The 12334-nt window shown below is 36.0% G+C and overlaps 1 protein-coding gene across 3 annotated transcripts in view; it reads left to right on the top strand.

Moving 5' to 3' along the window:
* LOC140234378 (regulator of G-protein signaling 7-like) overlaps window positions 1–12334 on the top strand; it is an 86296-nt gene that overhangs the window by 47931 nt on the left and 26031 nt on the right. For 2 of the 3 annotated variants that reach the window (XM_072314438.1, XM_072314435.1), the window contains exons 8-11: window positions 1285–1368; window positions 2665–2706; window positions 4430–4495; window positions 6579–6640. In XM_072314438.1, coding sequence (XP_072170539.1) covers window positions 1285–1368; window positions 2665–2706; window positions 4430–4495; window positions 6579–6640 — 254 coding nt within the window. The remainder of the gene's footprint in view (window positions 1–1284; window positions 1369–2664; window positions 2707–4429; window positions 4496–6578; window positions 6641–12334) is intronic. The other variant, XM_072314441.1, reaches the window with a different exon arrangement.

Here is a 12334-nt window from a genome sequence, read left to right as displayed (position 1 = left end):
AGTATTGAAAGATAATAAGATTTTTGGCAATTTTTGAATAAACTGATCCTTTAATTTCTCTTTACTTGATGGATTCTCATTCTCTAAGAACCACTCAAATGAATCCTTTCTGTTCCCTGGGAGCCTATTGAATGTGTGCAATTGTTTCCTTGCCAAGCTGAATGCCCTCATTTACAATTACTGCACTTCACACACAATGGGGCACGTGTACGTTAGATTAAACAGCACTGTGTATTCTCTACATGGATACGCTAAATTAAACAGCTGCGAGCGCATGCCGCGTGGGCAACTGAGCTGCATGGCAGGCCATTGAGGTATTGGGCTGTGTGGCTGATCTGGTGTGGCGAAGTGATAGTTGGAGAGAAATGATACCTTCTGACACACAAAGATGCTTCTATGAGTCTGTTGGGGTTTCACGAGGACGTGGGTACATGCATCATATACGACGCAATTTGCTTGTAGTCGGGCAGCTCGGGACCATCTATTCTATATGTTGTGTAATGGTTGAAATTTTGACAGTTGGAGGGTACATCAACAGATGTAGAATATGAATGCTGCTGATTCCTATTTAGGTGATCCGAGTATCCTCTCGTTGTTATGAGTTTTGCTCAGTGAGCAACCTTGATATAGTCCTCTCTGATGGGCTGTTGTATGATGACGACTTGCATACTTGCATAATTGAAAGTCTGAACAGTTAACATATCATTATTTGACATTTCATGACCAAAGTATAGCATGTGACAAAACATGTTTGTTTGCTTTTTTCCCCATTTTAAAATACAGTCCATATTCGTACATTATTTAGTTAGATGCTTTATCAAAATTCACATATTCAGTCCACATGGGACATGAGAGCAGGGTATCCTGAAACCTTTGCTTGAGACAAAAAAAAAAAAAGAGTAGAATTCTGTCTTGCATTATTCAAAGCGATTTCATTACAGTAGGTTTCCATTGTTTTGCTCATATCTGACTTTGGGTGCATTCCTCTTCAGAATGATATTCACAATGATTATTATTTAACAAACCATAAAAAAAAACTTAACAGGGATTGTTTAAAACCCACAAGAAGTACATTTGCAGCCACTTTTGCACAGTGTCCTAAACCTGCATAGCCTATCCAGGACTGGTCCATTCAACTCTAAATTCAACTTGAAGCCTCATTTATATGGGTTTAAATCAAAATCTGTTATCCTTGTTTGAAAGTCATATGGTAGGTGTGATTGTGTGATTAAACAAAAAAAGGAGATGTTTGAGTAAATTCACCTCATTTGTGTGTCACTGTAGATCAACACACCCAGCGAAGATGGGGATGGGAGATGTCCGTCAGACTCAGACATCCAGTCAGCTTCTGAAGAGAGCAAGAGACAGGTAAAAACTCACTTCTCATGCCCCCACTGGTGCACCGGTTCAGATTTGCCTGCATGATAACCTGTACAAAGAGTGGTCGCAGTCTTTACTCGAAAGTGGTGCAGTATAATGTCCCCCGACATATGTTGTCCTGATATGGCATGTGAGAAATGAACACTTCTACACACTTCTACACACTTCCACTCTGGCATTGTGAAATATGGCCAAGCATGTTGGCTTTACTTGACAGTTCACAATTTAGTTCAATGGATGTGGGCAATACATTCTGGTAGGGATTAACAAGTGGCTATCTGTACACTCTGAAATACATTCTTTTTGCCAAATGAGGTATATGGGAAACATAACAAGGGTTTATTCCAGGCTTAAAGATACTTTTGTAATTATAATAGTGAAAATCAAGTTGCATTTGTTGATTAATTGATAAATTGAGAGCTGTAAACAGATTTGGAATATGCAGCTGATCTGTGATAAAAATGACTTTTTTGACACCAAAGTTTCCTTTGCTATACAACCTGATAGTAAGGAAGTGACATTTCTGTGATATATTCTTCAGCTGTGTACAACCTCTTTTCTTATCATATACTTGACTCTGTCACTTTTCATTATATCTCCCTAAATATTCTAAGGTTTTGTGATATACTTGTACCCAGTGTTTTCACACATGAACTTGTTATACTTACCATTCATGTATATCTTAGCATCTTCCCCATCTTCAATCTTTCATCTGGTAGATCTATATATATCTTGTGAGAGTCATGTCCAGCTAACATCAGCTGTGAACAAAATATTTACTGGTCATGTCAAAATATACAGTCCTCCTTAAGAATCTAGTTTCATTCAAGGTGAAATCTGATGTTGATGAAGTCAATATGATATTACAAAATTAAGAGGGGGAGGCATGTTTGAATCTTGATACAAAGACACAGGAGCACACACACATAAGATGTGAGGTGTACAAAGGGAGAGATGGGTACTTAATATGGTTCATGCAGCCTGTGGACAGGCCTGCATTGCTGCTCTCACCAACGAACTGCATGATGTATGTACTATGCTTACTAGGATGCAAAGGATCCCAATCGGGACCTATGTTATATTTCTGTATCTTGTTGCCAGGATGGTGCTGAAGAATATGCCAAATTCTTCTCAGTGATTTATCTGCTGTTATCTATCTTTGTAAAGCTGTGAATTTGATGATGAATGAAAATTGTTGGACAAATCACATCGGTATTGACTTGTATGTTTATCTGAGAGAAGAAAAACAAATCCCAAGCAATGATGTATGTTGCTACTGCTTAGGCAATGGCTGCTGTGCTTTCAAGCAAACAACTTGTGCAAGAGGTAAACTTTGTGAATATTTGTTGTACATTTGTCACATGGGATCAGGGGCATGGGAATTATTTGTGCATTACCATTGTATTTTCATCAAGGGCCACTCAAGAGTTTTTTTTTTTTTTTTTTTTTTTTCATCTGGTTTCTGCTTAACATATTTGAGTCTGAAACATTGAGAGATGGGATCACTGATTTTGTGTCCTTGGCTAAAAATTGGCATCTTGCATCCACCATCGATGACATATTGATTTACAATTATGATTAATTGCTGCCTCTTTCTTGTTTGCGTTTTGGCATATGACTGACACGTTCACCAAATTCCAAGACCTGTTATAAATTGAAAGATTATTTTTTTCCATTTCTTGAAATGAAAATGGAGATGTTCATGCTTCAGTGATTACAGTACTTTCAAAAAAGGTCTGAAATTCTGAGGGAAAAAAAATCAAACCAGTGATTTCAAATACAAAAAGTAATTTCCAATTTTTGGAAAATGAAAGTGATTTGTGCATATATTATTGCAAATCAGTCTTTTGCCAACTGCTGGAATATCAGCTAACCATGCTTAATGTTATATTTGGAGACTTTTATAATGAGGTAATGCCTGCTGGTTCATGTCACAGAGAAACATCCTTTATCAAGAGATTTACGTAAAGTGGTGCATCCCTCTTTTTACCTTCCGCTAGAAATATCACAGATATTCCTAGGCAGCAAAGTGTCTAGTGACGTGCGTGAGGGATTTGTTCAGATGTCAGAGGGCTACTTCCTGACACTGAAAATCATTCCACCTTTGCTGCGCTAGTTATGTATTGGCTCTCTGTGTGTTACCTTGCATGCCTAGACATAAATTGCATTGACTCAAATGTCAGAGATGAAGGATGCAAACAAAATCTGAGGCATTATTTCATGGGACAAGTTAATTTTTTTTTGGAGGCTCCGGGTATATACATTTACTTCCTCTTAATTTTATTTTCTTTCTATCTCTCCTCAATGTTTTTGTTTCCCTGTAATCCCACTTTTCACACTGTGTTTCATTTCATGACGCCCGAATGGACCTCCTATTTTGCACTATCACATACTTGCCCAATGTGGTTTATATGTTTATCTTACACATGTCTCTTCCTAACTTCACTCTTTCTCTCAACTGCTTTACTTTCCTTGTTAATAAATTTACCCTTCTCCATAATATCCATTGATTCTTTTCCCCACACAACTCAAATGTCACAAAATCTCTACTTCTCAATGTGATTAATCTGACACATTCCTATGGATCATAATCCATTTCTCCTTGTGGCAATTATGATTTTTTTTTTTTTTTTGGTTTTAAATGGAAACTCTGTTTTATCTCACTTTCTTTATTCTCCTGACTTCACCTTCTGCATCTCTATGCACTCCTGGTATTCAATTTTACTCTCTTCATCCCATGTTGTTTATTTCTTCTGTCTTTACCATATTGGTGTACTTCCAATTCAATCAAAACCTACCACATATTTCCATCAAAAACATACCTACCCATTCAAATTTATCTATATCTTCTACATCCCTTCTCTCACTCTCTCTCTCTTTCTTTTCATATATCTTATATATCTGTATATATTCCCCTCCCCACTCACTTCATATATTTATGTTTGTTTATCTCCTTGTTTGATTTGGTCTGCCTGTATAATCCTTGTGTTTCTGTCTCATCCTGCGCCCCTCCCCCTCCCCCTTCATCATGTCCATTGTCATCCAACAGGAGTCATCTCATCATCATCATCTGCACTTTGCATGTTGCTCACCAATTCTCTTCCTCACACGCAAGGTATGTATATATATATATTCCTATACAAGCTGCATTGATGTACATTTATGTATACATGAATATATATGTATTTGTAAGTATATATACACATATATGACCTGTCATCACATTTCTCTGATAAGTTGCAGACATCAAAGTTGAAATGAAAGAAAAAGGTGATTTCCCTATTAAAACAAAACAGTTTTCGTAACCCATTGAGGATGGTTCGATTTTGCTACAACATGCATTTCCCATAGACGCTTGCCCGAATATACTCAGGACTCGTCCTCAATGGGTTAAAGATACAAATTGGTTATTCTGACTACTTCCTGTCCAAATTTCAAAATCTTAAAAGGGGTTGTAAATTTAAAACATTCATCTTTAATGAAGCATATCACAGGGTATTTTCACAGTCAATTTTCTCAAGATTCTGTATTTCTTGTGATCTGCTTTCTTGCCATCTCTGTAGTAGATATGGCCTATTTTGAAATAAACTTGAAGAAATCAAATATCAGCTCAAATAGTACTAGGAGGACTGGAAATAAGGAGCAACATCAGAAATGCTCAGTCACTTCACCAGGCTTTTGTTGTGATGAGTCATATGCATATATGTGTATGTATATACATATTATTCACACACATGTATACATAGCTATGAGCAGCATGCTGCACCAATATGGCTACAGTTGATGAGTTATATTCGTGGATTATTCATGGATGGGCTATCATGTATCTTGTCTTTGTGTCCATTGAAAATAAAGCTTTTTCTAAGGCTTTAGTCTTCATGGCATTATTTTAGGGGAAAAAAATGTACTGTAGACAAAATGTGTGAAAACAAAATGTGTGAAATACAAAGCAATGGAAAAGAAAATTTGAATTACATGTCCTTTCAAGAAGCGAGTTTAGAGATCATTTGCAATATGTTGATGTTTAGCTAATGTTGAAAATGTCATTCAACTCTTGAAATCATACATCCCAAGATTCATTGCTGCACAATAATTTTTTAAAGCTAATATTAAAATGCATACATTTAGCAGCAAATACTGATTGTCTCTTGTCTCATTAATCCTGATCAAAGATGAAAAATATTGAGAGTGTGGAGGTGATTAAGAAAGACTCATTGTGGGAAAATGTGCAAGACACAAATTGCATCCTGTTTTTAAGAATTTTTTTACTTAAAGAAGTAGGCCTTCAGGTAAAAAATATGCATGATGTAAAAGAGATATGGTCATATATCTTTAACCTTTGTGATCAGAAGTGGACAGAGGCATTACTCTTCACCCTAATAGATACAATGTCAAGTGTAAATGTATAGTTCAGGTGACCTTGGTGTACTTGATCTTTTTTAATTGCCATCTTTTAGTTCATATTGGTCCAGTGAGCCAAAAATGGCAATGGAGATGTCACTATAGTGTATCTCTTGCTTGTGCTGATGTGGAAACATAATGTGATCGAAGAATGTCCACATAAGCATCATAGCAGTGGGACTGTTACAAAACTGTGATGTCATGTGGATAATTTTGGCTTGATATCATTCAGTCATAATAGACATAGCAAAAACTGCATTTTACCATGGTGATGACTGAAGGGACTGACTGAATGTTATCACAAGATGCTGCCATGACAGCTGCACTCTAAATAAATTGCATGAATTGCAAGCTTTGAGTAGACAGTGCCAATGACATTGTCAGTATTCATTTTCTAGACTGGAGTAGAAAAGTACAGCAGGAAGCATTCGATTTTCTTTTTTTTTATACCTAGCTATTCACAAAGTGAACAAAATCAGACTCATGCAACTTAAGATGGATAACTTTTGAAGAGGAAAATAGAAAGGTGAAGGATTTGTTTCTTTTGTAAAGAGGTACTACAAAAGAATTGATGAAACACAAATACATGTATAAAACCATATGTCACACCTCATGGCTACAAGACAGAAAAAGACAAAAAGAGAAAGTGATTAAGCTGGAAGGAGCACTAAGGTATAGTGTTTAACTTGATAGAAGCACATCCTCACACTTCAGGCTGATTGGTCTGTGATTTCAGGGATGCATACTAAATTGGTATCGTTGTCAACTTACACTAAGCCTGGTTTTTCCTCACGCAGGTCGAGATGCTGAAAGCAAGATTAGAAAAGAGGCAGTACAAGACGTCCAAAGTGGCAGAGCTGTGAGTATATTACTCCATTACATTTACTTATCACCCTATGATACAACTTGAACCCTTAAACCCTGTTAACTCATGGATGCTTTGATTCTTCAAAGATTTCTCATCAATATGAATGTGATCTTATTCCTGACTAAGGCTTTATTTCTTCATACTCCAAAATAATTGTCAACAAATGGTTTGATCACAGGGCCCTAGAGAACAATGCGATAGCTAATGCAGGAATTTTGCATTGCAGTCAAAGGATATTTTTCAAGCCATATATAGTATACATGTACATACAAAGTACATGTACATGTGCATACATATGCATGTTATATCCACACTGTATAAAATAGTTATGTACAGTATGAACATCTATAAAATAACATACATGTATATACAATATTTAATGTATAGTATCGCACAATCTAAAGGCATTATATATGATGTATATATGTATATACATATATAAACACATGCATGCATAAATGCATAATTATATGCACTTATCTTTAAAGTAACTTTTGCTTTATACATGTTGGTAGCAGAGGAGCATGGTGTTTTCACACACAGGGATTGAATTTAGAATGCCACATATCGTGTATGAATCTGAAGAGGGCAGCAGACACCTATATTGTGCCTGCTACTCGGCATTTCCAGAGTATTTTGTCATTCCACTGCCACATGGCACACTCTGCCAACATGTGTGTTAGTAATTGACCTTTATAAACTTAACATCAATTTATCACAAACCTCACTTTTTCCGTGTGAGCTTTGAGTCTGTAATCAGTCCAGGTTTTTTCCTAGCCTTTCAGATTAGAGCCTTTGTATTGCTTTGAGGGACCAGCAAACAACATTAAAACCCAAACTAACTTTTTGCTTTTCTTGATGTTGATGGAACAAAAGGGCAAAAGCTGAGTAATTTTTCATAGAAACAGAGTTAACATGATGGCTGAAGGATCTTGACCAAATAAAACAAATATTCTTATTTCAACACCCAAAGTGTGGAAATTGTCACAGGGTCCGGGCAACAAGAAACCAGCGCAAAAACAAAAGTATGTAAAATGTTTTGCTTGTTACATGTGACACTATTTTATGTTTTGATTTAAAAACACTTAAAATTAGTTTTATCCGACCGAGCACTAAAAATTAACTTTTTCAATGAATACTTTCATTGTTCTTTTTTTTTTTTTTAAAGCAAGTCACTTCATGTTACCTCCCAAGCACACAGGGCCCTGTGATATGAAAACACAAAACTTTCTCAATGACAAACTCCTAGTACAATGCATTCAGGAAATAAAAACAAGTGGATATGTTTGTAGCAGTACACTTGTCACACAAATATATTAGAAGTTTTATGCTATTTTTAAGCAGTGCCAAAAAATGACATATCACAGCCATAGTTATTCAACAAACTGGTAATGATGACAAGACTAGCAAATTCCATCTGATCACTGCATATTAAGAGACATGAATTGTTTTGAGAGCATCTTGCTGCCACAAATAAATGCATTAAAACTCATGAAAATAAGTCATAGCTAGTTGTGCTGGTTATTTGCAGAAGTACAATTATTGAAGAGCACAGGAAGCTTAAATCAAACCAGGTTGCAATCACCTAACTCAGGGTTGCAAACTTTGAAATTGGATCTTTCCCCAGGTCTTCAATGCCATATTCTACCCCCTGTGGCTTATTCTAGGTGACAGTTATTGTATATGTTTCATATCACTATACTTGCACTAAAACATCTATATCAAGCAATTAAACTGCAAGCCTAATCTAGCATTTGATTATAATATGACTGCCAGAAGTAAAAAGTAGAAATGATGATATTCCAGTGTGGAAATTAGTGCATATTATCAAATTTCTGTACCGAAAAAGTCTTGGAGATGTTTGTATGAATTGCATATATATATATATACCACAGTGTCAGCAGCTCTCTCAATAGTCCCCCCCCCCCCCCTTGAAATTGTTATGGCAACATTTCAGCTTATAATCACTACATATTTAGACTATGGATTATTCTGTCCACTAGATGCATGTTGTGAGTTTTTCTGATATTATCCTTATGCCTATATTTAGCTATAGTTGTTTGAACAGTGTGACTATCAATATAAATGCAAACGTTTATTAGGAATATGCCAGCAGCATATGGCATTGTTTTGGGTCAATCCAATTATACAAACACTCTGTAACTGTCTAGTGGTGCCAGATATGATTTCATCAAATCCCCTCCCAAAAAAAAAAAAAGAGGAACAAAAAACAAAACAAAAATAAAATCTTCCAAACATCATTCAGTGACTGGAGATGACCTTGCAATAATTGCATTTGTGGCAATACAACACAATAATGGTGTCAATGGGAATGAATCAAATATTGAAACTGGCTACGTTTAGAATTCAGAGCTAGGGCTAAGGTAATGATATAATATGGTGTAGATAATCAGCGTCTGGGCAGCTGGTTTCAGCTTGTCTCTATGTGCATTAATTTCCTAACTGGGAATCAGGAGTTGTGCTGAAGACTATAATTGCCTCTCATCGGTTCCAGTTTGGAAAAAAAGAAGTCATATCTAAAATACTATACTTCCGTGACTGAAGTGATAAGTTTCAGATATCCTTCTGTAGTTTGGGTAGTGATTAAATTTCACAGCATATGCAAGTAGGAAATTGGATAACATTTATATCTGTATCTGTCTCAGTTGTATTATGCATGTGTATGTACTTATATGTATATATATATATATATATATATATATATATATATATATATATATATATATATATAAACATACATATGTATATGTTTGATATATATAAATATGTATTATAGTATGGATAATTTGAATCTGAAGACAGATGAACACCACTTTCAAATTTCTGAAGTAAGGTCAATGAGACTGTACTCATTACAATAACAAAAAAGAGATATTGTTAAAACATCACATATTTTTAAATTCTTTTCCTTGTTTTTCAGCAGTTTTATTCTCAAATATTTCAAACTGACATAATTGGATATAGCTGATTTTGAATTCAAACTCTGCGTATGTATGCTGTATACATGCATATTCGTAATATATATCATCACATTATATGCACACATACAAACATGTACAAACATATATCTGAGATGATGGCCATATATATGTAACACCAGAAATTTTTGCATGCATTTTATTTTGCAAATTTTGCAAAAGCCAAGATTTGCAAAATTAAAATGCATGCAAAAGTTCTTGTCTACACTAGCTATGCATTGAATGCCAGTGGGAATTTGCGTAAATTTCATGCCCCTTAAAAGGTCACTGACTCCAATTCACACACACAAAAAAAAATCTTGCTGCAAAAATTTCTTCCTATAGGCTTACAGTATACTGCATCCAATAACTGTTTTTTGCATGGTCCGCTGTTCTTCTTTCATCACAACAGAATCAATGCAACATTTAATTTTAATTTCTGATACTTTTTTTTTGGGGGGGGGAACATGAAGCAAAATAGTACTAAGCTTGTCACAAGTCATTCTCACAGTATGATAAGATTCAAGCACTAGTTTACACAAGTCCTACATTTCTGCACAAAATTGAGAGACTCACTAGAGAAATTTAAGCAATACTGGTTTGATGTGGATCTCAGCTAAAAGAAATATTTGTGTTAGTATGTGTGTGCAGAAGAATGAATGAAAATATAAAGAGAAATGAAAACAAAATAAGTGCACTGCAACTATACTGCTCTACACAATTTTGGTCAATAACTGAGAGGAACAGTCTAATGCGCAAGACAGCCCCATTGTCTGCTAGGTGATAAAGGAAGCAGGAAGCGGGTGGCAGTCATTCTACATAATCTGTGTTGGGCAGGCAACAGCCAGGGATTGAGATGTTGTCCCTGGCTGGCTGGCTGTAGAGTGTAGAGGTTGTTTTTGTTGTTGCAGTTTGTTTTTTCTCCCCATGATAAAAACTGACTTCACCACCAGGCAAGGCAGACGGCCACTAGAGCTGTTTCTCCCACTTCCTCTTGCCTTTGTCTGCTGTAAGTGTGTCTAGGATAGCATGCTGTGCATTAGGAGTGTGTCCGTGTGTGTTTGTGTCTATAAGTGTGTGTGTGTGTGTGTATATGTCTGTCTGTCATGGGTCTTTGTTTATGTCTGTGTCTGCTTATTAGAAGTGTTATATATCTTGAGAGTCAATCACTGGACACTTCTAGAGTTTGTACATGAGAAAAGCAGTTCCACATGTAGCTGATAGTGAATTGGTGCCATGGAAGAGTCAATATGTGGAGGAGTAATTGTGTACGTGTGATGATATACCTATGGTGAGAAAACCATATTATCTAATATATATCCTGTACCCCATTTTATAGTCGTGGACACAAGATGAATCATTGTTCTTGCGAACCGCCTTTAAATGAACAAAGCATGTGAATGTATTGTCATGTGTGATAGGCTAAAATACATAGACTCCTAGAGCCCAGCAAAAGTTTACAGGCAGTGGAGACTTGATCAAATTTATATGATTGCATTGTATAGGCCTATACCGCTCTACCAGTATCTCGATCAGCCATAAAACAAGGAGATTGATGACAGTGCAAGATGCGATGCGTTTTTATCACAGGCAGAGAAATGAAAGTGACGCACGTGGCCAACGCAGGCACAGATCTAGGCTGACATCGCGAGCAGGTTGCATGGCAATATATGGGGCTGTACTTTTAATAGGCTGGTGTCAGGAAGGGAGTGTGGAGAGGAAATAGACGGCAGTGTGTGACTTAATAAGGGTGTCCTTGACTGGATGGATCTTGCTGGGCACAAAAAAAAAAAAAAAAAAACTGGTTCAGTTCAGACCGACAGGCAGCAGCTGATTGAGATACCACGCTCCTCTCTAGCCATTCACCTCGCAACATGGGATATACATTGATCATCCTCCTCACCACTGTGAAATAGTGCTTATCTCAACCATTATATTGTGTCAGTGTCCGCCTAGACCGAGTTCGTGTATATCTAAATAGTGCTGAGCTGGAGGCTGAGTAGTGGATATAAGAGGACCATTTATATGAATCCTGATGTGTTCTTGTAGAGGACCTATTGAATTACCAATTACGCTTCTCAATATGTTGGGTGAGAAGATCTGTCTTTGTTTTACACATATTCATATCAAGGAAAATTTATATATCTATGAACGTCACACATTAATGAAGTGTGTTGTTTGTTGATGTGTATTGTCTATATTGGGGGAAATATGGTATGCATATGGGGGTAGGCTATAATTTTATTTACTTATTGACCATTCTCAAACTTGAATATTGATATTTGTTCCATGTCTTGTGACATTTCTGTATCTTGCTGCAAGGATGCATATATTATTTTCATAGGAAAGTAGACAATGATGTATGTATAATATTTTGCCCTTGTGTGTATGTACATGTATATACTTATCCATCTGCTATATATAAATATATATAATTTGTTCACATTACGATCAGACATTCTAATATCTAATTGCTGCACTGTTTGGTAGATTTGTACTTATTTGGAGATTGGAATGTTCTCGGGAAGTGCAGTAGTCACACAAAGGAATTAAATTCCAAATAAAATGAAAGAGGGAGTGTGAGAAAGAATGTGATTATTTTGCTAAATGTATCTTTATATTAGGATCAGACATTCTAATATCCAATTATTTCACCATTTGGTGAATTTGCACCTTTTTAAAGAATTGGACTGTTCTTGAAAAGTGC

Source organism: Diadema setosum, chromosome 1, assembly GCF_964275005.1.
Source record: "Diadema setosum chromosome 1, eeDiaSeto1, whole genome shotgun sequence".
NCBI classification, from domain to species: Eukaryota; Metazoa; Echinodermata; class Echinoidea; order Diadematoida; family Diadematidae; genus Diadema; species Diadema setosum.
This window is presented reverse-complemented; position numbering and strand designations above follow the sequence as displayed.